Below are 25,697 nucleotides of genomic sequence, written 5' to 3'. Positions count from 1 at the left end.
CACCTGGGCCACATCTGAAGCCATCCAGAAACGACAGCCAGCCCCTGCCTGAGAACGGAAGTGCTGCTTTAAATGACACTGGTTCACCTGGTCGGGCGGCTGTCCCCAGAGGAAGGCCAGGGAGATGGCTAATGACCCACACAAAGGGAGGAAATGCCCCCCACCACCACGTGGAACAGCTGCACCAGGAGACACCCCTCTCTGGAGAGGAGGAAGAGGAAGTCAGCAAAGCTGCAAAGCTGACCAGCAATCTGGGGAAGCCGACACTCACGAGAAAGCAGAAGGAAAAAAGAAGCTGGTCCTTAGAACACTCATTGTCTGGACTTGCTGAGGAAATAAAAACTGACACTAATTCTAAAGTTTTTTTCAGTCCTGCCATCTCGGGGCACTTTGGATTGGGAGTATTCTGAAAGAGAAAATATTTGGCCAAATTCCTACCTGCCAACTACATTAGAAGGGTGTTTCCCTTAAAACACAAATGCTCAGCATAGATCTATGCGTGCTGATGTGGAAAGCTGTCCTGAAGGCTAAATGAAAGGTCAAGATGCAGGCTGTGGAGTGTGAGCCCATATTTATAAAAATATCCCGTATTCATAAAGAGTGCAATACATATACATAAATGTTCGTATATACAATGGAAAAACACTGAAAAGACACACACCAAACTGTCAACAGTGGTTGCATCTGGGAAACAGGTTTAGAGTAGGACAGGACTGGAGATTTCACATTTTACTTTAAACTATTTTAACAATACTTGTTATGTTCTGAATGTTTGTGTCCCTCCAAAATTCGTATATTGAAGTCCTAACCCCCAATGTGATGGTATTAGTGGGTGGAGCCTTTGGGAGGTGACCAGGGTTAGATGAGGTCACAAAGGTAGGGTCCTCATGGTAGGATTAGTGCCCTTATAAGAAGAAATCACAGTGCTTGTTTTTCTCTCTGCCACGGGTGGACACAGTGAGAAGGCAGCCAACTGCAAGCCTAGAAGAGGGCTCTCAGCAGACTCCACATCTGCCAGCACCTTGATCTTGGATCTCTCAGCCTCCAGAACTGTGAGAAATAAATGTTTGCTGTTTAAGCCACCCAGTCTGTGATATTCTGTTAGAGCCGCCCGAACTAAGACATTATTTCCATATGGTTTCATTTTTGCTTACAATGAGTATTGGCCTTTTTACAATAAAAATATCAATAAAAGACTTTTTCATACAAAGATGGCCATTTTTTTTCTGTACCGGAGCTGACATGCTGCTCCTTGCAATATTTTCAGAGGTGGTCCGATGTGGTTGTAAAAGGACATCTTGTTTCACACGATGAGTGCCAGTGACAAGGGGCCCTTCTCTGCGAAGCAGACCTCCTCTCACTGGCTCTGAGGTAAGGGTTGGATCATGAGATACTCTGTACTTGTATCCTTGGCACTACGCCTCTGCTTGCCTGTCCTTCTAGTTATATCAGTGTTTGCTTTCTGCAAACATGCTGACTTGACCCATCCAGGAAGGATCCGAGGTCTACAGTGGTACCCAGTTCTGCCAACATCACCACAGTCTTGAGGAGTGTATTTATCCCACTTCTTGTCTCCGTCTGTGTGTTGGCGTTACAGTTACTCTCATACACCAAGCAATCTTTTAAGACACACACAAAATTGATAGAGAAACGTTGATCTTTCCAGTTGGTCTTTAAAACCTCGCATTTGTTTAGGAACTTTTCCAAGAGGAAAAGACACTGATATATCTTTCACTTACATCCACATTAATACCATCCATTTCTGCATCTACAGTTCACAGGACATTTTCTCATGCGTTGCCACTGAAAATCATTTTGATCCTTCTGATAACCTAGTGAGATAGACTGGGCAGCTATTATTGTGCTCAACTTAAAGAGAAATAATTTGAGATTCTGAGTTTAGTGATTTGTCTTAGACCATTCAACTAGTAGGTAGCAAAGTTGATTCCAGCTCATCAGTGGGCCTAAACCCTGGTGCATGTTAGAGTCACCTGGGTGCTTTACACAAATGCCCATCTCCTGTTCTCACCATAGTCAGTTGAACAAGAATCTCAGAGAATGAGGCCCTGGGTATTAGAATTTTAAAATAAAATCCTTCCACAGATGACTTTCATACATAGCGAGCTTGAGACCATTGCAATCTGTAGGTATAAATAAGCCATCCTTACGTTACTCACATGTGTTTATTCACCACCAGGTGAAGGCCTCCCTTGTGCTGGAGTTCTACAGTAGAATACTGCATAACAGTAAAAAGGAAGGGGCTGCTGATACACGCAACCACGTGGAAGACCTTCATATGTATCAGGCCAAGTGAGAGAAGTCAGACTCAAAGGTTACACACTTTATGATTCCATTTGTATGCCATTCTGGAAAGGCAGAACCACAGGGGCAGAAAACAGATCATGGGTGCCAGGCCCTGGTGGTGGGAGCAGGGGTTAACTACAAAGGGGCAGCATGAGGGAATTTGGGGGGATGATAAATGTTCTATATCCTGATTAGGGGAGTGGTTAGACTATATGGATTTGTCAAAATTGAGAGACTGTACACTAAAAGGGTAAATTGTAAATTTTACTGTATGTAACATGTATCTTAGTAAGCCTGATTAAAACACACATACACACACACAATGCAATACTACTACACACCTACTAAAATGGCTAAAATTAAAAAGACTGACCATACCAAGATCAATAGATCAGGACTTGGAACAACGGGAACTCTCATACGTTGCTGGTAGGAATGGCTTTTTCAAAAAAAGGAGAGAGATGGGGTTCTGAGGACATTCAGACCTGGGCTTGAATTCTGGCCCTACCACTTATCATTGTGTGACGTTGGCCAAGTCACTATGGGTTTTTAGGCCTTGGTTGGTTCATCTGCACATGGGATAATAGAAGTATATACCTGCCTACTTTATAGGATCAGCATAAGTCCTAAAGGAGATGTTGCTTGTGAAATGCTTGATGCAGTGCCTGGCACATAGCAATGACCAATAATATTAGATTTGGCTATTCTTAATATTATTATCATTCTTCTTGGTATAGCTGTCTCTGGGCTCCTCCAGGAATGGATGAGCTCTGTGACTACAGTTCTTGGCAAGTAGAAGGCCCTCAACACACGTTTATCAAATGAAAGAATGAACAAATGAAGTCACATGAAATGGAAGGCGTAAGGCCTCTATTTGAGTGTAATGGCAGAAGGGTTGGCACTGGTCATTCTTGGGAGCATTCCACTTCAAGAATTACAGGTCTAATTTCTGAATTCCCAGCCAAAACCAGGACCTCTACATCACTGAGAAGTTTAGGAGTTTTATTCTACTTGTTCAGTGGGACTTGTATAGGTGGCCTTCGCTTCCCTAATGGCTTATAAATATTTCCCACATGTTAGAAAGTGCTCAAAATCAATTTCAAATACGTGGGTTTCACAAATACCTCTGGAATGGCCTAACAAAGAGACCTCTTTAGGATTGACTCTTCTGCTTGGGAAGGTAATGTGGTAGTGGAGATGGACTGAAACCGGATTCATGAGCCAACAAACAACAAGAAGATCCCATAGAGAAGACACATCTTTCCACACGGAGTTCCTGGTAGGGGAGCCCTAGGCCGAGACTGCTCATCAAATCACAAAGGGCATGGCCAGCCCCTCTGAGGCTAGCAAGAAATGGCTGTGCACCATCAAGAGGGGAACTGGTGGTAATTTGATGCAATGCCCCATTTCTAGCATTCCTTTTGCACAATACAATGTCTGACTTTTCCTGGCAAAGGCTGCTCACCTGCCAGCAGATATCAGCAATTGGAAGAGAAATTCCAAATGATGAAAATCTTTTCTGTCCAGTTCTCAGATGAACTAAACGTGCCCAGTATGCCTTCAGCTGATGCTCTCCTTTAAAAACCCTGCTGGGGGACTTCCCTGCTGGTCCAGTGGTTAAGAATCCATCTGCCAATGCAGGGGACATGGGTTCTATCCCTGGTCCAGAAAGATTCCACATGCCGTGGGTCAACTAAGCCCGTGCGCCACAACTACTGAGCCTGAGCTCTAGAGTCTGCATGCCTCAACTACTGAGCCCACGCACTGCAACTACTGAAGTCCACGCGCCTAGAGCCCATGCTCCGCAACAAGAGATGCCAACGCAATGAGGAGCCCACATACGGCAACGAAGAGTAGCCCCTGCTCGCCACAATTATAGAAAGCCCGCACGCAGCAACAAAGACCCAGCGCAGCCAAAAAATATATATATATATACACAAAATAAAATTTAAAAAATAAAAAAATTAAAAATAATTTTAAAAAATTAAAAATTAAAAAAATTAAAAAGCATGCTTGGGGATCATAATTTTTCATAGCAAACTTCATTTCCTCACATTACAAGGCTTGGTGAAGAGGTGGTTCATGAAGGCCAATGATAAAATGAATATACTTCTCTCAAGTGTAACCTCTGGGAAATTAATAAGCACAGCTGTTGAGTTCAAGGATCTTGGTGCATAAGCAACTCCCCAAAGGAGCCGGGGTTAACTACAAATGGGCAGCATGAGGGAATTTAAAAAAATTTTTAAAAGTCCACGTTTAAGTGCCTGCTTATACCCCTGAGAAGAGCTTATAAAATAGAACAATACAGTTTGCTCTTCTTCGTTTTCAAATGCCCTCATTAGAGAGATCATTTAAGGGATTTGATTATTCACTAAAATATTTATGAAGTGCCTAATATGTGCCAGACAGTGTTCTAGGGGCTGGGGATACAGGATGAACAAGTCAAGCAACTTCTATCCTCCTGGAGCTCACATTCTAGTCAGGGTGACAGGCAGTAGAAAAGTGAATATCCAACACAATGTCAGGTAGTTGGTAAGTGATAAGCAGGACATAAAGCATAGTAAGAGGCTGTGGAGTGATGGGGTGGTGCTATTTTGGAAATGGTGACCAGGAGAGACATCCAAGAAGAACCCTGAATGAGGCAGGAAGGGTATCATGATTGATAGCTGCCAGTGCAAAGAACAAACAGCAACTGCAAAGGCCCTGAGCCAGGAGCGTGCCTGATGTGCCTGAGGAACTACAAGGAGGCCACTAGCTGGCTTTTCTAAAAGATTCCCTATTAAGGAAAACAGAACCATCACTACCACCACCACCACCAACAGCTAATATTTATTTTGGATTTATTATGCGCCTGGCACTGTGCTAAGCCCCCTCAATGTGGACTAATCATCTGATTCGATCTTCATAAGTAGGAACTATTATTATTGACTCAGCCCCTTTCCTTGGTCTCTCAGCTCCGATAGCCTCTGCAGTCACTTCTCCCGCAGGCTCTTCACACAATGGCAAGGTGGTTGTTGATGGTCTAGCCTTTCAGCAGGCTATCAAGCTGCTCCGTCCCAGCAACTCTTAGGAGAATCCCAGAATGGAGTTTCACTAGGTGTGACTGGCCTTCCACTGCCCATCATGAACTAACCCCTGCAGCCAGAAGAATGTGATATTTGAGTGTCCATGTTATCAAATGAATCACATCCAAGCTGGCTCAGGCCGGAGGGAAGGGGGACACTGCACAACTCTAAACCTTGTATGCTTTGTTTATACCAAGCTGTTTCTCCTTGAGGGTGCCTCATTTACCCCAGGTCAGTTCACTATTGACAAAGGGATAACTGCACAGATTCTCATCGTTCTCTGCAGGATCTCCACTTTTTTTTTTTTTTTCTCTTAAACTTTGCAAAGCCACAAAGGGGGCTGCTGGAGCAACCTTGCACTGTATTGTTCATCAAATAACATTAATGATTGATGGCCATTGTGATTCTCAGTTGTCACAATGCCTGGAGGGGGAGTTGATGTTGGGAGGAGGGGAAAATTGCATGCCACGCTGGTGTCTAGGCTGAGTTAGACAGAATAAAATAAAACAAATGGGCAGAAGGCTTAAAACACCAGGAGCCTATTTAGGCAGAATAAATATTCGGTGGATTTATCTGGTCTCTGCCTCCTAAATCATTAAAGAAATTTCAATCATTATGGCCCATGAGAACCTCATATGAACGTCATGAAAGAACAGTCTTCTCCATCAGTTGATACCTACTACATCTAGTATTTCATAAGCAGAAGAGCACCACTAATGTGGTAGTCTGGCTTATCACCAAACACACTTCAGAAAGGAGACTGTGAGAGGACCAGATTTCATTCACAATATCCAAATGGATTTTTAAAAACCCCACTCAGTTTTGCATGTTGAAACAATCTGGCTTTCTAACCGTTAACGTAGTATTTTGAAAGAAGAAAGAAGAACATGTCTCCTTCTATAGACGTGCGTAATGTCGAGAAATAACTAACTCTCAGGAACCTATTTACAATGCTAATTATAACATCACAACTCTCAAGAATGGTTTACTACAAATAGCTTTTCATATCAGGTGACATTTCTGTTCATGTGGTCAGTTTTTAAATATTTTATGAAATGTCTGGATGGTTTTATGACATCTGAGGTTGTCAGATTTCTGGATTTTAAAACTTCCTGGCAAGAATATTATTCAGACTTAAAAAAGGAAGAAAGTTCTGACACATGCTACAATATAGGTGAAACTTGAGGATATTTTGCTAAGTGAAATAAGCCAAAAGGTTAAATTCTGTATGATGCCATTTACATGAGGTACTTAGAAGTAGTCAAATTCATAGAGACAGAAAGTAGGAGGGTGATTGCCAGAGGCTGGGACAGGGGGAGTAGGAAGTTAATGGATACAGAGTTTCAGTTTAGAAAGATGGATGGTAGTGATGGTTGCAAAACAATGCAAATGTACTTAATGTCACTGAACTGTGCACTAAAAATTGGTTAAAATAGTAAATTTTATGTTATATATATTTTACTACACACACAAATTTTTATGGGAGACTGTATTTTTCCTTCATAGTGTTTAAGAAAGTACAAGTAAAGGTTTTTGTTAACTTCAAAAAACTTCATGTTAAGTGTAATAAAAACTAGACCCCTACCAGGTAGAAACTGCTGGCCCTACACCCATAGACCCTAGACTGGTTGGAGCTGGAAAACTGATGATCAAGATTCCTGAAATACCACCCTATCACCTCACCATCTACCAATCAAAAATCGCCCATGAGCTGATTAGGCACCCTGCAACTCTCACCCCTAACACTGTCTTTAAAAACCTTTCCCTAAAAGCCATCAGAGAGTTTGGGTCTTTTGAGGATTAGCTGCCCATTCCCCTTGCTGGCACCCTGCAATAAACACTGTACTTTCCTTCACTACAACCCAGTGCCAGTAGATTGGCTCTGCTGTGCATCTGGTGAGCAGACCTGAGTTTGGTTCAGTAACACTGTCCTTCTAAAAATCCGGAACAAGACAAGGATGCCCACTCTCACCACTTTTATTCAACTTAGTATTAGAAGTCCTAGCCTAAGCAACTAGGCAAGAAAAAGAAATAAAAGACATCCAAATTGGAAAGGAAGAAGTAAAACTGTCACTATATGTGGATGACATAATTTTAAATATAGAAAACCCTAAAGACTCCACCAAAAAACTATTAAAAATAATAAATGAATACAGTAAAGTTACAGGGTACAAAATCAAAATACAAAAATCTACTTCATTTCTGTATGCTAAAAATGAACAAGCAGGAGGAGAAATTAAGAAAGCAATCCCATTTACAATTGCTACAAAAAGAATAAAATACCTAGGAATAAATTTAACCAAGGGATAAAAAACCTGTACAATAAAAACTCTAAGATATTGTTGAAAGAAACTGAAGAATACACAAATAAATGGACAGATATTTCATGCTCATGGATTGGAAGGATTAACACTGTTAAAATGTCCATATTACCTAATGCAATCTACAGATTCAATGCAATCCCTATCAAAATCCCAAGGACATTTTTCACAGAAATAGAATTAAAAGTTCTAAAATTTATATGGAACCACAAAATACCCCAAATAGCCAAAGCAATTCTGAGAAAAAAAAGAACAAAGCTGGAAGTATCACCCTCCCTGATTTCAAGCTATTATATATTACAAAGCTATAGTAATCAAAACAGCATGGTGTTGGCAGAAAAACAGATACACAGATCAATGGTACATAACTGAGAGCCCAGAAATAAAGCCACACATATATGGACAATTAATTTATGACAAAGGAGCAAAGAACATACAATGGAGAAAGGATAGTCTCTTCAATAAATGTTGTTGGGAAAACTGAACAGCCACATGCAAAAAAATGAAAGTAGTTCTGTATCCACCATATACAAAAATCAATTCAAAATGGACTGAAGACTTCAATGAATCTAAGACCTGAAACCATAAAACTCCTAGGAAAAAACACAGGAAGTATGCCCTTTGACATTGGTCTTAGCAATATATTTCTGGATATGTCTCCTCAGGCAAGGGAGACAAAAGAAAAAATAAACAAATGAGACTACATCAAACTAAAAAGCTTTTGCACAGCAAAGGAAACCACCAACAAAACTAAAAGACAACCTACTGGATGAGAGATGGTATTTGCAAATCATATATCTGATAAGGGGTTAGTATGGAAAATATATAAAGAACTTATACAACTCAACAACAACAACAACAGAAACCCTATCAAAAATGGACAGCAGAGCTGAATAGACATTTTTCCAAAGAAGACATATATATGGCCAACAGGCACATGAAAAGATGTTCAACATCCTCATTATAATGGCTATTATCAAAAAGTAAAGAAATAATGAGTGTTAGTGAGGGTGTGGAGAAAAGGGAACCCTCATGCACTGTTGGTGGGAATGTAAACTGGTGCAGCCACTGTGGAAAATATCGTGGAGATCCCTCAAAAAAATAAGAATAGAACTATCATATGATCCAGCTATTCCACTTCTGGGTATTTACCCAAAGAATATGAAAACACTAATTTGAAAAGATATATACACCCCTATGTTCACTGCAGCATTATTCACAATAGCCAAGATAGGGAAACAACATAAGTGCCCATCAACGGATGAATGGATAAAGAAGATGTAATACACACACACACACACACACACACACACACACACACAATGGAATATTACTCAGGCACACAAAAAAAGAAATCTTGCCATTTGCAACAGCATAGTTGGACCTTTAGGGTATTACGCTAAGTAAAATAAGATGGAGAAAGACAAATACTGTATGATTTCATTCACATGTGGAATATAAAAAACAAACAAACCAAAAGACAAAATAAATGAACAAACCAAACCAAACAAAAACAAACATGTAGATACAGAGAACAGAAAAGTGGTTACCAGAGGGGAAGGGGCTGGGGCGAGGGTAAAATGGGTAAACGGGATTGACTATAGGGTGATGGGTGGAAACTAAATTTCTATTGGTGAGCATGCTGTAGTGTATACAGAGACTGAAATATAATGAAGCCCATAAAATGGTATAAACTAAAGTTACCTCAATGAAAAGTAAATTTTAAAAAAGGTTGGAGGGTACTTTTAATAATAACTGCATAAGTGTTGGTGGAAATTCTAAATCATTCTTTAAGACCTGTTTTACAGAGAATCTTATTTCTGAGGTCTGGATGTTAGCTATACTATCCTATGTTCCAAATTCATCTAAAGGTTGTCCCCTGGTCTTCCACAGCACAAAAATTCCCCCTCAGACCAAATGCCGTAATTGCACATGACTCTTACCAGATAGGCTCTCCAGAAGGACTGAATGCAGAGCGCTGCTGCCGATTCTGTCAGCAGGAGGGAGAGTGGGATCAGCGGCCGGGGGCTGAAAAGCAATAAAATGGTCATAAGCCCATGAGAATCCATCCTTCAGCCTCAGCAGAGCCTTTGACAACATAATGGCCTCTCTGATTAAGTGCCTCATCTATTCCCATTCTTAGAAAGCAACAATGTCATTTTTTATAGAAAAGTGTAGGCTTGAGTTAGCATTTCTTTGTTTTAAAATCTGGGATGGATTTTTTGTTTTTAACCAGCATAATCTTAAATCACTGTTAGCCTGCCCTGCTTTGAAGGGCTCAGGTTAGAAAGCTGCGTGTTAGTTCTGAAGGTGCAACATACATGTTATTGATATAAGCCTATGTGGACATAAAGCAAGAGACAAAGCAGAAGTCACATTTATATACTGCATTATGACTGAGATATAATAAAGGGCTCTTTTTCCAACTTTCTATTGAAGGGGAATTAAGTAGTCCATTTCTTTCCTGAAATACTACAATTTATCTCTGATCAGTGTACATTCCAGTTTAATGTGGTTTAAATTCAAGAACATTTTAAAGTTAAGTTCTTCTACATCTTACTAAGCAATAAAATATCTCAAGAGCAGTGTCTGCTCTTGAGGGATTCTTAGATTATGGTGGGATGTCTGATCATCGATACCACATTCAAAAATCATGGCTAAATGCTCTTTTTTTGTTGTTTATTTCCTAAAAGCTGTTTAGAGATACTAACTGCTGACCAAGTTACAAGTCTGACTTAATTCTGGTTCCTTATGTTTCCCCAAAGCACAGCTACCTCTGAAAAACCAAAAGTCAAGACTTTTCAGATATAGTGCAAAGAAATAAACCTCTGAACGAATGTGGGTCACAGGGAGACTGCTCTCAGGGCAGGATCCCCAGAAACGACTTTGCAAGTGAGGGATCCCCAAGAGTCTTGGCCTCCAGACTCTCCCTAATGACAGCCATCATTTGAGTTTACAGTAACTCTTATTTTACAGAGAGAGGTTGACTAACCTGTCCAGGGTCGCACAGCTTATAAATGGCCTAGTCAGGATCTGGGTCCAGATCCACCCAATCCCCAAGCCCAGGCTTCCCTCACAATGCCGTGCTGACACCAGACCTCGGCTGGGTCACTACTTGCAGATGCCCAGCCTGACAGACTCCGGAGCTAACTGGTAACAATGCACAATTCTCCAGCATCTGGGGTTTTATTTCCTTCTAAACTCAGACTTAAAAACAACAACAAGAACAACAAAAAACCCCACCCTTGATACAGTATATTTGTGTGAATGAATGAATGCTCTTTTGGATTATTCCAAAATCAAAGAAATCAAAGCTGGGAAGAACCTAAGGGGTTATCAAGACCATTTCTAGCGAGTGCAGTGTTGCCGGGTTCCGGGTCTCCAGCTGGGCGGGTCCTTTCTAAGAGAACAAGAAACGGAGATTCTACTTCTTTGGAGAGATAATTACAACCTCCAAATGACAGCATTGTTAGAAACCTTTCCCTAATGTTCTGCTTTTATTTTTATTTGCTTTTTTTGTTTGTTCTGTTTTTGTTTTCACTTCTTTTTGCCTAACATCTAGTTTTCTGGGCTGTAATAGAGCATTTGTATTTTTCTGGAGGTACACTGGCTTCCCTGCTTTCCATATTAAATGTCTCTCCTCATACATTGTCCTTATTCTGTAAATCTTGGTTGCGTGACACCAACAAATCACATCCCTGAAGTAATTTTCCTTCACTAGTTAAAAAGCAATGGCTTCTAGAGAGACCTTGGTGTTTCTAAGGAGACCTTAGTGTGCTGGCAGTGAATTCATGAGAATAATGCTATCGTGCATCAGTACCAGCTGATATGTACTAAGAGCTTCCCCAGCTCCCCTCCTACCAGCCTTGCTCCTTGTGCTCTAGCCGGAGGCGCCCTTTTCATCTCCACCAATGTGCCCTCCCACCTCAGGGTCTTTGCAGAGGGGCTTTCCTCCACCTCCAGTATCCTCTTACTCCCGGCCAGGTCACTGCATACAGTGTGCAAGCTGTTCTCCGCTCAAGGGCTCCCAGCAGATGGGCCAGAGGGCACTGAAACCCCAGCACATGCTCTGCCACCTCTGCCCTAGGGCAGGGGCACCTTTTACTAATTTGCTCAAGGGCACCTTGGGGCTGAGACCTCCTTCTCCCAGTTCACTTTTTTTTTTTTTTTGAATTTTAGAATTTTATTTTTTTATACAGCTGGTTCTTATTAGTTATCCATTTTATACATATTAGTGTATACGTGTCAATCCCAATCTCCCAGTTCATCCCACCCCCCACCCCCCCTTGGTGTCCATACGTTTGTTCTCTGCATCTGTGTCTCTATTTCTGCCCTGCAAACCAGTTCATCTGTACCATTTTTCTAGGTTCCACATATATGCGTTAATATACGATATTTGTTTTTCTCTTTCTGACTTACTTCACTCTGTATGACGGTCTCTAGGTCCATCCACGTCTCTACAAATGACCCAATTTCGTTCCTTTTTATGGCTGAGTAATATTCCATTGTATATATGTACCACATCTTCTTTATCCATTCGTCTGTCGATGGGCATCTAGGCTGCTTCCATGACCTGGCTATTGTAAACAGTGCTGCAATGAACATTGGGGTGCATGTGTCTTTTTGAATTATGGTTTTCTCTGGGTATATGCCCAGTAGTGGGATTGCTGGGTCATACGGTAATTCTATTTTTAGTTTTTTAAGGAACCTGCATACTGTTCTCCATAGTGGCTGTATCAATTTACATTCCCACCAACAGTTCACTTTTATTATTTCTTCTGATCTCCACTCATATGTTATGGAATGATGTCCTTTGATTAGATCAGGGCCATTGGCGCTCTGTGTAATTTTCCTTCCTAATCCTAGGTCCGATTTGGAGATATAAATCTGTGTGATTATCTAAAGAACACCCCAATCCTCAACTAGACTGAAAGCTCCATGAGGGCAGAGACTGGGCCTGTGTTTGCTCCTCTTGGCATTTCCAGCACTTGGGACGTCTGGCGCATAGCAGACACTCAGTAAATCTTTGTGCGATGAGCCTCTGCCTAGCTCAGTGTGCTAAGCTCTTTCCACACAGCGTTTCATTAAATCCTCATGACATTAATCATGAGCTGCTGTTGTCCTTCTTTTAGAGTGAAGAAACTCGGGCAGAGACGGGTGAAGCGGGTCGTTCAAGGTCACTGACTACTTCCTGCTAAGAACGCAAACTGCCCAGGAAACACAGGGAGTGGCCCACGGAGAAGAGGAGGGCAACTCACAAGGTCACTCATATGGAATTCAGGGTCTAGCAGCTGCGAGTGTTCAATAAAGGAAAACACAGCCATTTGCCTAGAAGATAAACATGAGGGGGGAAAAGCCATAATCATAGAAAATGCCGTCTTGATTAATCCTTACAGTAATAACTTGGCAGGTATTCATTTGCCTGAAGTTCCACAGGGAAATCCGATGTCAGGACAGCAGAACGAAGTGGAGTTTGTCACTTGTATCTGAGGGGAGGTTTGATGGCGCCTTTCTGTTCAGCTACAATTCTCCTGTTTTAAGTACGTTTCTCTGTACCGATGTCATGAAATCCTCAAAGTATCCGTACTCCCATTTAGGAATAGCAGTAGGAAAGGAGAATGGCAAATCTGGGGGCACAACAGGCTAGGCGAGCCCAACAAAGGGCTTCCAGCAGTAATGAAACCCTGAACCGCTTTGCATCACAATGACATCTCCAAAAAGCGAAATGAGATTTCTAATAGGCCTTTAAGCAGTAATATGAGGCCACCTTTAGTGACATCCTTGCTTTCATGGCTAAATAATGGGGCGCTGTCTAGTTCCCAAAGCAAGAATAAGTATGAGAAAGCCAGTGTAAATCAGGTCAAATGAAAAGGACTTGATCTTCGGAGAGTCGTTCCTGGGAATTATCAATCATTTCAGCAGGTCAACTTGAAAGGATAGAAGCTACGCCAGGCCCTTTTCTCTCTTTTGGAATCAGTGCAACTGGCTTCAGGTCAGATAAAAATTGAGATTGAGTAGAGGCGACTGCTCATCATGGGGGAACTGGGGAGGGGAGGGGGAACGAAAGCGTCAATCACAGGAGAAGGCAGCTGAGGCTCCCTGGGGCTTAAATTGGACGTCCCCAGAGCAAATAGGTTTGAGCATTCCAACGGACAAAACAGCACTGCCGAGTGTTTCCAAGAAGAACTGTCCTGTTGGTAGGGCTCATTTGTCATGTCCTCCTTCTTTTTCTCAAACATGAATTAAATCTATTTGAATCATAACAATTGCTGCTATAATTCTGAGAAGGAACAGGAGTTTATTCTTCTGACTGTACACACGTATATGTATAAGTGTGCACACACACACAGGCAATTCTTCCCCCATTTTTGGATGCTCAGTAAAAGATTTCAAGACCCTAAGAAGCTACAGCATACTTACAAAATACATAAGAGAAGCTGAGAAGTTAGTCTTTATTAACTTCTCCATCCAGTCCTAAGACAAAAGTTACCATCTGAAATGACATTTACGAAGAATAACGCAGAAAAGGGAAAGGCTTGCTTAATATTGAAAACTGAATCTTGAAATCCAATTTTTCCAGTTTTCATTAGGTAAAAGATTAAGTTGTTTTCTTGTAACATGAAAGCACAACTCAGATGCAAAGCCATTTACAAAATGACACAGGCCCTCAATCAACCATCATTCATAAAGCCTTTCACCAATTCATGAGGCCGGTATTTGATAACCTCTACTCATGGTATTCAGCAAAAGAGATCACCCAGTCCCTGCCCTCAGCCTTAACTGGTTTCCCAAACATTCTGTGTTGGAGGCATCACAGTCTTGAGTAATGAACTTCAAATATTTGGAAGAAGTACAATAGAGGTTATCTGGAATGGGACTTCCAGACTAGCCATTAGGACAGAATCTCCTAGGATTCTTTCAATTCCAGCCTTCCATGACGCAAGGAATAGCTCCGAAAACCAGTAAGGAAGAGCCAGCTGCATTAATCTCTAACAGCCTAAAGCACATTTAAGAATCATGGTTACCAGAATGTGATCTCACTTCACCCCCTCACCAACTCCACTCTGGGAGACCAACAAGTAGTTATTACCCCGGCATTAGGCTGAATCACTCTCCTAGATAAACACAGAGTCAAGTCCTGTTTTACCAGCCCCATCACCGGAAGCTGCATATGGGTCCAGTTAACAGTGTTCCCTAAACAGCAAGCTGCAAGACCTCGTGTTCACCCTTGGACTGCAGGTATAACCATCTTAAAAACCAGGGCGGTGCTACTTGCTGCGGTTTGATAAATATGCCCAGATTGCTCTGTTATTTAGTCTCTTTGTGACTGAGTACATGTTTTCTCTAATGTGGCTTAAGGAGACCTGCCTCCTCTCCACTGTCCTTCTTCCCACTCCAGGGGTGTATGGGAAGAGCACCCCTCCTTCCTAACCCCTTCCAAACCTCTCACAGGGGATCTTAACTTCTTTTGTGCCATAATCCCTTTTCACTTTGGCAATTTGGATTCCTTCTCTGAATAATATTTTTTTTAATATAAAAGTAAGTACATAAGGGACATCCCTGGTGGTGCAGTGGTTAAGAATCCACCTGCCAATGCAGGGGACACAGGTTCGAGCCCTGGTCCGGGAAGATCCCACATGCCGCGGAGCAACTAAGCCCGTGCGCCACAGCTACTGAGCCTGCGCTCTAGAGCCCACGAGCCACAACTACTGAGCTTGTGCACCACAACTACGGAGCCCGTGTGCCTAGAGCCCGTGCTCTGCAACAAGAGAAGCCACGGCAATAAGAAGCCCACGCACCACAACAAAGAGTAGCCCCAGCTCGTCACAGCTAGAGAAAGCCTGCATGCAGCAACAAAGACCCAATGCAGCCAAAAATAAATAAATAAATAAATTTATTTTTTTTTAAAAGTAAGTACATAAGATTTCAAAGTAAACCAATTATATTGAAATACAGTTATCAAAATATTTTTTAAAACTGTTGGTGATAAAGTAATATATGTGCTTCTAAATCATACAGTAAATAAGAAGAGCTAATGGCAGTTCAATTAACTACTATAATTTGAAAGAAGAGACAAGTGTAAATGATATTTCAAGATCACTGCAACAACTATAACAGGATGTAAAAACATCTGATTGTTGCTATCAGTAACAAAGGTACAGTTACTGTGGATACTACTGAGGTTTGTTTCCCACATTCATAATTAAAAGAGAGGCCAAATTTCAGTTAGAGACTAGTGAAAATAAAGAAGTAATTTCCCTGCCTTCCAGGGTCAGGGACCCCTGAATCATAGACAGTTGTGGCTAGAGCTGGGGAATGGGGGAAGATGAGTTTTGCATCCAGGATGAGACTGAAGACTAAGGATTTAAAATAAACAAGATGAATCTAAACAGTGAAATCAGACTATCAAAAAACAGTGACCAGGAAGTTACGGAATTTGGTCAAAAAGTTATTAAAGGGCTACTTCTCAGATGGAAGAGAGATTCAGTGTAATATAGTGATGCAGTTACTGGAGAAGAAAAAGGAAAAAGATTTTCATATTTTTATTCCCAGTAAGTTGTGATTCTTCAGTATACCCATTAAATTTTAAAACCTAATTCTAATTTTCCCCAATCCATTTCAGTAAATGGCTGCCCATTCAGCCACTTGCTCGGGCCTGAAGTCTCCAAGTCAGCCTTGCCTTAGCTCTCTGTCACCCCACATCCAGCATCAAAACAGATCCCAAATCCAACCTCTTCTCACCTTCTCCACTGCAAGCCACCATCATCTCCTGCCTGCATCATCGCCTGCTCACTGGTCTCTCTGCTTACACTATTAGTGCTGACTTCAGCCAACTCCCCTCCAGCTGCCAGAGTGATCTTTTTAAAAGATAAATTGGATTACCTCGCTCTTCTGCTCAAAACCCTCCAATAGTTTCCTATCACGCTCAAAAGAAAAAAGAAAAATCCAAACTCTCTATCATGGCATCCAAGGCCCCACCCAAGGTGGGGGCAGCCTCGCCAGCCTCTCTGGCTTCCTTTGCTGCCACCCTCTCACCCTCCCTCATCTCTTCGTGCCTCACTGGCCAAGTTTGTTCCTGTCTCAGGGCCTTCGTAGTAGCGGTTCCCTCTGCCTGGAACACTCTTGTTTCCGATATTCATAGGGTTGGCTCCCTCTGCGTGTCATTCAACCCTCTGTGCAAATGTTAGCCTTCCCCGGCTTCTCTGCCTAAAACGCTAGCACCTCTCACCCTAGGCCTGTGACTCTCAATCCGCTTTACTCTGCTTTATTTTTCTTCAAAGCACTTGAGTCTTCTTTACATCATACAACATGTTTCTTTGTTAATTTGGTTATTGTCTGTCTCTACAATGTAAATTCCACAGGGACCAAGACTTTCTCTCTTTTGTTCTCTACTCCATGATACCTAGAAACGTGCCTGGAAAAAAGCAGGCACTCAATAAGTATTTTTGAATGAATAAATATTATAATAGATAAGGAAATAGAGGACTTTCCTTAATGTCAGAATTTATCAGTGGCAGAGCTGAGCTTAAATGAAGATACTCTGTCTTTCTCTTGCTTGGTCATTCTGCTACCCATGTTTCATCTTGCCAAAGCAGTGGTTACTATTCTCTTAAGATTAAGGATAAAATAATAGCTATCATTCTTTGAATACCTACTTTGAGCCCTCTGCAGTGAATTATCTTTCATTTTTATCTGCCTGTCATACCCTCCCCCTTTTCATGGTATCAGCACTCAGATTTTGCTTTGACAGCTCCCCCTCCGTGTATCAGGGGGAATGTGGGTCACAGTGCCTTGCCCTTTCCTGGCCCAGGTGTGCCTCAGAAACCCAAGCTTAGCCAAGCAGATGCCCTTTCCCTGGAAGAGGAATCTTGAGTGGACTGGCAAAGACTAGACGGGGTCTGTGCTCCCTGGGTCCCTATACCTGCTTCTAAGGCCAGATCCTTACCTTTTCCTTTATGTCTGTGAGTTATCTTTTTACTTCCAATATATACCATTTTTCTTAAGCAGCCTTTAAATTTCTGTTGCTTGCAACAAAAAACTCTGATACCATCTTTAACTGTCACAGCAACCCTACGATGTAGGTTTTATTACCATCCCCATGGTACAGAAGAGAGGAGCAAGGTTCAGGGATGTGAACGGATTAGTTCCAGGTTACCCAACGTTATACATTATGTTGGCTGCATAATGGACCAATCCCCAGACTCTGTGAATGTATGTGTGTGTATATATATATATATATATATATATATACACACACATATATATGTATATATATATATATTCCCTTATATGGCAAAAGAGGACCAATCCCCAGACTCTGTGAATATATATATATATTCCCTTATACGGCAAAAGAGGCTTTGTAGATGTGATTAAATGAATGGTCTTCAGATTATCCTGGATTATCACAGGTGGGCCCAATGATATAATCACAAGGGTCCTTATGAGAGGGAGGCAGAGGGAGATACTACTTCAGAAGCAGGTCATGTGACAACAGAAGCAAGAGGTCAGAGTGATGCAAGGAAGGGGTCACGAGCCCTCCAGAACGCAGGTAGCCTCCAGATACAAGAAAAGGCAAGAAACAAATATTCCCCTAGAGTCTCCAGAAGGAACCAGCCTTGTCAACACTCAGACTTGAGCCCTGTGAAACTGATTTTGGAATTCTAGCCTCCAGAACTATAAGAGAATAGATCTGTGTTGTTTTAAGCCACCATGGTTGTAATTTGTTAAACAGCATAGGAAACTAGTACTCCAACTAATAAATGGCAGAGCTAAGACTGGAGCCCAGATGTGTCTGCCATGCTGCCTGACACAGGCTCCCCGAGAGCTCGTTCCCAAAGAGCCACCTAAAAACAACAGGAAGAAGGGGAGGAAGCAGTACCGTGTGCCCCAGAGAAAGGGCCACCCACACAAAAACCTCCAGCAGAAGGAGGCACTCAGAGGATTTATGCACCCCAGCGTGTCCTGAATTCAGGAAACAGGTCTCCTTCCTTCCTGTCTAAAGACGAAAGTTAACATAAAGAGCAAAGACGATTTATTATCCTCACAAGACTCTGGCCTTTCGAATTACTGAGACAGAAATCTTCTATAAGACAAAATAAATTAAAAGGATTTTTTCCCTTGCAACAGGGCATGACAGCAAATTTTCTACGAGGCTACCATCCAACTCTGATCTTTAGTGCAGAATGCATGCCATTTCCTGTGCCGTTTTGAAGGCACAAGCGTTTTGGGTCCCACTGTCAAGCTCAGCGCAGAAAATCTGACCGCTGGTACTTGTCCTCAAACGGCACAGTGACACTTCTATTCTCACCTCAGGTTTTGGTCATAAGATACCTTTCACTGACCTGAAAGTATCGTGGATCTTTCTTTTCTCTTCTTTTCTTTTCTTTTATCTAATGGTAGAACTTAGCTGAAAAGACATTTTGCCCAAAACAACCTTTTCTTTTCTCTTCTAAAACACAATCTTTGTTTCATTGAAGGTCTCAGTTTTAATGATGTCTTTCATGAGCCTTCTCCCTTGGGACACAGGACCAGATAGGCAGCAGGGCACTCTTGTTCCTTGTGTTTATTCAGTGATTTATTTTTGCAAACAAATTGGCTGAATACTTTTTGGTCAAAATAAAAAGCTAAATGTTTCCTGTTCTTAATATGATAGCAAATAATTTCACTGTTTCTGATTGGCTGGTTAAGTCAGGACTGTACACAACAAAAGAGGACAGTGCTGGATTCATAAATAGGAGTAAGGCCAACAGGAGATATGAGTAATCCACCGCTGCTGAAAGGTGGGGAAGAAGACCCCCTCCTTAAGCTCTGATTAGAATATGCGCAGATTATATTATGGCTCCAAACTATCACTCCTTTACCTACAAGAGAATCATGCGTCCCTGCTCTTTGTCATTCGCATGCGGTTTCTGCCTGTGGGTGGTGTCAACGTCCCCGTAGTACCGATATTGAGCTTGGCCATGGGCCTGGTATTGAGCAATGCGGTGTGAGCAGAAGTACTGTTTGCATGGGTTGCCTGTTGCTCGTCTCCCTCTGCTGTGAGACTGAGGAACGGTAATGCTCCTCCCTCCTGGCTCCCAGAATGAGAAAAGACACGGAGCAGAGCCAGAGGTGACACACAGCCAACATAAAACAGGGTGAAGAATAAACCTTTGTTGTTATGAGGCACTGAGATTTAAGAGTTGTTTGTTACTGCAGCAAAACCTAGAGAAAGCTGACTAACACAGAATATTGGAGGGTAGTTGGGTAAGTATCATTTAGGAAAACATATCAGGACTCTTTCATTGGCAAGTATCATCAACCTAACTCAAACTGGTGTAAGCAAAAAAAGAAAAAAATGTATTTATTAAAAAAGAAAAAGAGGGGCTTCCCTGGTGGCGCAGTGGTTAAAAATCTGCCTGCCAATGCAGGGGACACGGGTTTGAGCCCTGGTCTGGGAAGATCCCACATGCCGCGGAGCAACTAAGCCCGTGAGCCACAACTACTGAGCCTGCGCGTCTGGAGCCTGTGCTCCGCAGCGGGAGAGGCCGCGATAGTGAGAGGCCCGCGCACCGCGATGAAGAGTGGCCCCCACTCGCCGCAACTGGAGAAAGCCCTCGCACAGAAACGAAGACCCAACACAGCCAAAAATAAAAAAAATAAAAATAAATTAAAAAATAAAAAAAAAATAAAAAAGAAAAAGAAGAAAAGGTATCTATTGGTTCACTTAACTAATAGGGGTAGAGTTGGCTAACATGCCTAACATGGTCAGATAGAGAGATTCAAAACAATACCATAGGGACTCAGGCTCTGGCCATCTCTCAGTTCTGCTGTTATCCCAGGCACAATCTCTTTAGAAGATTGGCCTCATCAGCTCAAGGCTTATAATCTCAAAGTTCTAAGTCTAGAGGAAAAGACAGAAAAGTTTTCCTGGTTGCTTCTTGAAAAATCTTGGGGTTATCTCTGATTTAACCAATTTGGGAGCAAGCACGGTGGTCAGGGGGATTCACTGCTCTGATTGGCCAGGCCTGGGTCACATACTCAGCCCAGAGCCAGAGGTGGAATCAGCTCACTTTCTGCTTGAATGGAAAATGGGAGAGGGCTGATCCTTCCAAAAACACAGGGTGTACCGTAACCAGAAGAAGGGGGAAATCAGTGCAGGGCTGGAAAAACATAAATGTCTAATACACAAAGCAAGAAAGTGGAATAAAAGGAAACAGAATAAATACCTTTTCATTTTGCAATTGTTTTTAATTCTTAAAGTAACTCTATAGACAATATGAAAGCTACAAAATAATATAGAGGAGAAAATAAAAGCCATGTTCCTGCCATTTGGAATGAAACAACCTTTTGAAAGACCTTAGAGCTAGAGTTATTTAATTCTAGGATGATCCTTGATTTAAAACCTTTCCTTTTCACTGTGTAGTTTATTTAACAAATATGTATATTTTATATATGATAAATCTTAAGTATTTTTATAAACCTAAGGGAATTTTTTAAGGGTTGTCCATGTTGATATAAAATAGCTACATAAAAATGCATTTCTTAAAAAAAGAGTCATGGAAAAGAAATGGGTAGCTGAGAAGGGATGGGCAGAGTGAAGAGTATGTGAAATTATGGGGACCTGTGGGAGAAGGACCCATCATTTATGTGATAAGCAATCGGCAGCCGCCCATGACAAATGATCGCAACCTACCAGCTGTGATCTGATAATATGATGACATCGAGCATCAAAGACAGCTGGACCTGGTAGAACTTGTCTTACCAAGAACATTAAAATAAACCTAAACTCTTATTTTGGATGACTCCCCAGGCTGGTAGATAAGATTATTTGAGGCAATAAATGCTAGTACGCATAATATACAAAGGAGTGGCATCTGACATAGGAGCTGACTCTAAAATGAGCACATAAGATGAAACTCACATTTAGCCAAAATTTCCCCTTGACACACCTTAAATTACCCATATGAAGACATAGCATCTTTCAACGGTCTCAGGTAGCCAGTTTTTCTCCCAGTCTTAGTACAGATCACTCCAAGTACCGGGTGATAAACGAGGCAGAAGAGTGAAGTAATTCATTATGCTCTTACCAGCTCGGATTCTGGAGCCAGGCTGCCTGGTTCAAATCCTGCCCCTGCTGTTTACTAGCTTGTGACCTGGGGCAAAAAACTTACACCTCTGTGCCTCCGCTCTTTCTCTGAGCTACAGCTACGGCCGGCACAGCTATAACCCATGGACTATCCAGTGTTCCCTTACATATCTCAGCCTCCCTTGCAGTTGTTTTGGGGCCAGGCTCTGTGAGAAGAGGTGAGAAGGTCAAGAACTAGGGTGCCTCCTCCATTCTTGTCTTCTTTTGCTTCAGTGACTTCAAAAATGACATGTTCCGGGCTTCCCTGGTGGTGCAGTGGTTAAGAATCTGCCTGCCAATGCAGGGGACACGGGTTCGAGCCCTGGTCTGGGAAGATCCCACATGCCGCGGAGCAACTAAGCCCATGAGCCCCAGCTACTGAGCCTGCGCGTCTGGAGGCTGCGACAGTGAGAGGCCTGCGCACCGCGATGAAGAGTGGCCCCCACTTGCCGCAACTGGAGAAAGCCCTCGCACAGAAACGAAGACCCAACACAGCCAAAAATAAATAAATAAATAAATAAAATTTAAAAAAAAAAAAAACTTATTAAAAAAAAAAAAAAAAAGACATGTTCCAAACAGCTATAATTTATAAGAAGGCTGTCCAACCTGTATCAATCTTTGTATAAGAAATCAGCTGTTATTGAGTATTTTGCTGTTGTTTATAACTGCAGCCTAGTCTAGGCTAGCCTGATTAACACAATGGGGAAATAATAGTTCCTACTTTGTAGGGTTGTTATGGGAGTTAAATTAGGTAATATTTATAAATTGTTCAGAACAGTACCTGAGTAAACACTATATAAATGCTTGGTTGGTAGGTAGGTAGGTAGGTAGGTTATGTAGGTAGACAGACAGACAGACAGAAGGAAGCAGTTCCCTTATGGGCTGCTCATGTTGTGAGTGTCACATAAAACTGAAGACAATTAAGGAAAGAGCTGAGTCATGTGTCCCATTTTATGCTTCACCACCAGTGTACAACAATTCAGGGGGAACTGCCTGCATTTAAACAAACTTTATTTCTCTCTCTCTCTTTCTCTTTCTCCTTCCCCCAAGAGCACAACATTGAACTAGCATAAATAAGTCCATATACACTGCAATCCAACTATACACAAAATCTGTCTGTTGGGCTTCCCTGGTGGCGCAGTGGTTAAGAATCCACCTGCCAGTGCAGGGGACATGGTTTCAAGCCCTGGTCCGGGAAGATCACACGTGCCGCGGAGCAACGAAGCCCGTGCGCCACAACTACTGAGCCTGCGCTCTAGAGCCACAAGCCACAACTACTGAGCCCATGTGCCACAACTACTGAAGACCGCGCACCTAGAGCCCGTGCTCCGCAACAAGAGAAGCCACCGCAATGAGAAGTCCACGCACCGCAACGAAGAGTAGCCCCCTCTTGCCGCAACTAGAGAAAGCCTGCGTGCAGCAATGAAGACCCAACGCAGCCAAAAATAAATAAATGAAATAAATTAAAAAAAAAAAAATTTCTGTTCGTGAAGACAAGGACCATGTTTGTGTCATGGTTCCATGGCACGTAGTAGGCATCCAGTAAATGGTAGCCAGCCAGTTTATGAATATGTCTGTTCCATGATTTTAGAGCACATTTAAGCAAGTAATAAATACTAGCTGAATAGATGAACAAATAAATTAAAAATAACTCCCTTTAATAGCTGAAACACACCCATTTGTATATGTATATGTATCAGTAGTGGGAAAAAAATGTATTCCCTTAAAACTGGCACCATAATTCCTCTTAGGTAAGGAACTAGCTTTGTTTAGATGAAAGACCATTTCACAGATGGAAAAACTGAGTCTCTGAGAGCTTAAGTCATCTGTGCTGAGCCACACAGCTGGAAGGAGTAGAGTGTGGTTTAGCATGCAGAGTTGTGATCCCAGAGCCCAGGTTCCTAACCCCTACACTGCACTACCTCCACTTTGACATCCAGGACATTCTTACACCTCCCTTGACAGCTCCGGGATTTGACTTGCGTCATCTTCTTCAACCCACCCCCACAAGCCTCTCAGATACTTCATTATTCATACTGATGACACCTCCAACACCATGGCCTCAAGTCCATGTGATCCCATGACCCCCTTCTTCCTTCATGACAGTCACATCTTAGAACGGGTTGTCCCTGAAAGACTGTCACATCTCATCTTCCCAAATTCCTGATCCCATCATAGCCTTCTCTGTCCTTTCATCTTTCCCACCCACTCACGTCTATTTATATTGTATTTTGCCCTTATGTGAGACTATGACTTGGGTTATTGGTGTCCATCTAGAACAGGGCTCAGCAAAGGAGAGCCCATCGGTCAAATCTGGCCCATCACCTACCGCTGCAAGTAGAGTGGTACTGGAACACAGCCACGGCCCTTTGTCACGTGTTGACTATGGACAACTATGGCGTTGAGTACTTGCAACAGAGACCGCACGTGTCCTGCCAAGCCTAAAAGATTTCCTATGCTGACCTGACCTAGAAAGCCATTTCCTTGTTCCCCAGGAGCTCTGAGGTGACCGGGGCCGTGTTCTCAGGGCAAGCCCACGGCTCTGATCATATTAATCCTCCTCATTGTCACTGGGGAGAATTGGGTTTGGCACTGGAGGGGGGCAGGGAGGGAGAATGAGGCTGATGTGAGGGGACTGGCTGTGAGCTGTGCCAGTGCAGAGCCGGGTCTCATCCGGGGTAACACAGACCTCCCCAGAGCCATGAGGCTTCTTACTTGGGCCCACACCTGTCACTCTCCCCGCCACACCCCAGGGCCCTTTTCCTTCCATGCCATTTGAGCCCCTCAGCATCATGTGAAAACTCAGTCTCCTCCACTGCCTGTCGCCCCAGCCAGCCATCACCCATGGCGAACAGCCCACAGCCCTCCCGGTTCACCTCCAGTCAATAGATTCCTCCTTGCTCACAGCCTGTCCGCTATTCAATCAGCTGATCAAGAGGAGCTTTGAAACATCTTACTGTTTCTTTTCCTTTTAATGTTTTATTATGGAAAATTTCAAAGATAGAAAAAAGTAGGCAGAAAAAAAACTAACCCAGCTCACCATCCAGCTTCATTTATACTGTTCTCCATGTCAGTCACTCAGTGTAACTTCCCCCAACCTTATCCATTGACATCATATGATTTCATATTTCATTCATAAATATTTCAGCGTGTTTCTCTAAAACGCGATAACTTTTTTATTATGAATATGAAATCATTATCAAACCTTAAATAAAATAACAATAATGCTTTATATCATCAATTATTTACTAGGTGTTCAAATTTCCAGTTGCCTCCTAATTTTTCTTTTTAGTTTGCTTCTTTGAATCAGGATCCAAATAAGATCCATTGAAATTTCAAAAACTGTATGGACCCTACCATCCCCATTTTAGTGCTTCCAAGTTTGGTTATGTTTCTTACTTCCAGTGTGAACATGTAACGTAGTGTTTCTGTCTCTTTCTGAAAATTGGTTGTTAAATCATTAACACAATTCAGAAAATATAGTAATTTATGAGAAAAATGTAAGACATCATTCTTAGAAAAGTTAACAATGCTTTTCCATGTACTTAAGATCCTGTAGGGGAACAAAATTTGCCACCCAGAATGTCTCTTTGCCATGTGGATTATTTCAAGCTGAAAACAATCAAGGCCCAAAAGACTCAGGAAGAAACTTTGACCTTCCTCCTAAATGCCTAAAAAGAATTTAGATAGAGGGCCTGTGCCTGGAATAGAGTTATCACTAGAGATATCGGCAAAGAACGTGGGTTGGGTGTGGTGGGGAAACTTAGAGATCAGAATCCTCTCTCTGTCCCACTCTCTCCGAAGGGCCCCTCCAATATTTATTTACCAAACATTTGCTTTTCCATCTTCATGGCAATTGCCTTCCTCCCCTTTGAAGTCTCAGGTCCCTACCCCTAA

The 25,697-nt window shown here is 42.2% G+C and overlaps 1 protein-coding gene across 8 annotated transcripts in view; it reads right to left on the bottom strand.

Moving 5' to 3' along the window:
- IQCK (IQ motif containing K) overlaps positions 1-25,697 on the bottom strand; it is a 129,238-nt gene that overhangs the window by 58,163 nt on the left and 45,378 nt on the right. For all 8 annotated transcript variants that reach the window (XM_068525189.1, XM_068525190.1, XM_068525184.1 and 5 more), the window contains one exon: positions 9,634-9,718. In XM_068525189.1, coding sequence (XP_068381290.1) covers positions 9,634-9,718 — 85 coding nt within the window. The remainder of the gene's footprint in view (positions 1-9,633; positions 9,719-25,697) is intronic.

The sequence above is a fragment of the Eschrichtius robustus genome, chromosome 16 (assembly GCF_028021215.1).
Source record: "Eschrichtius robustus isolate mEscRob2 chromosome 16, mEscRob2.pri, whole genome shotgun sequence".
Taxonomy (NCBI): domain Eukaryota; kingdom Metazoa; phylum Chordata; class Mammalia; order Artiodactyla; family Eschrichtiidae; genus Eschrichtius; species Eschrichtius robustus.
The sequence above is the reverse complement of the archived record's forward strand: the minus strand, read 5'-3'. Positions and strand labels throughout refer to the sequence as shown.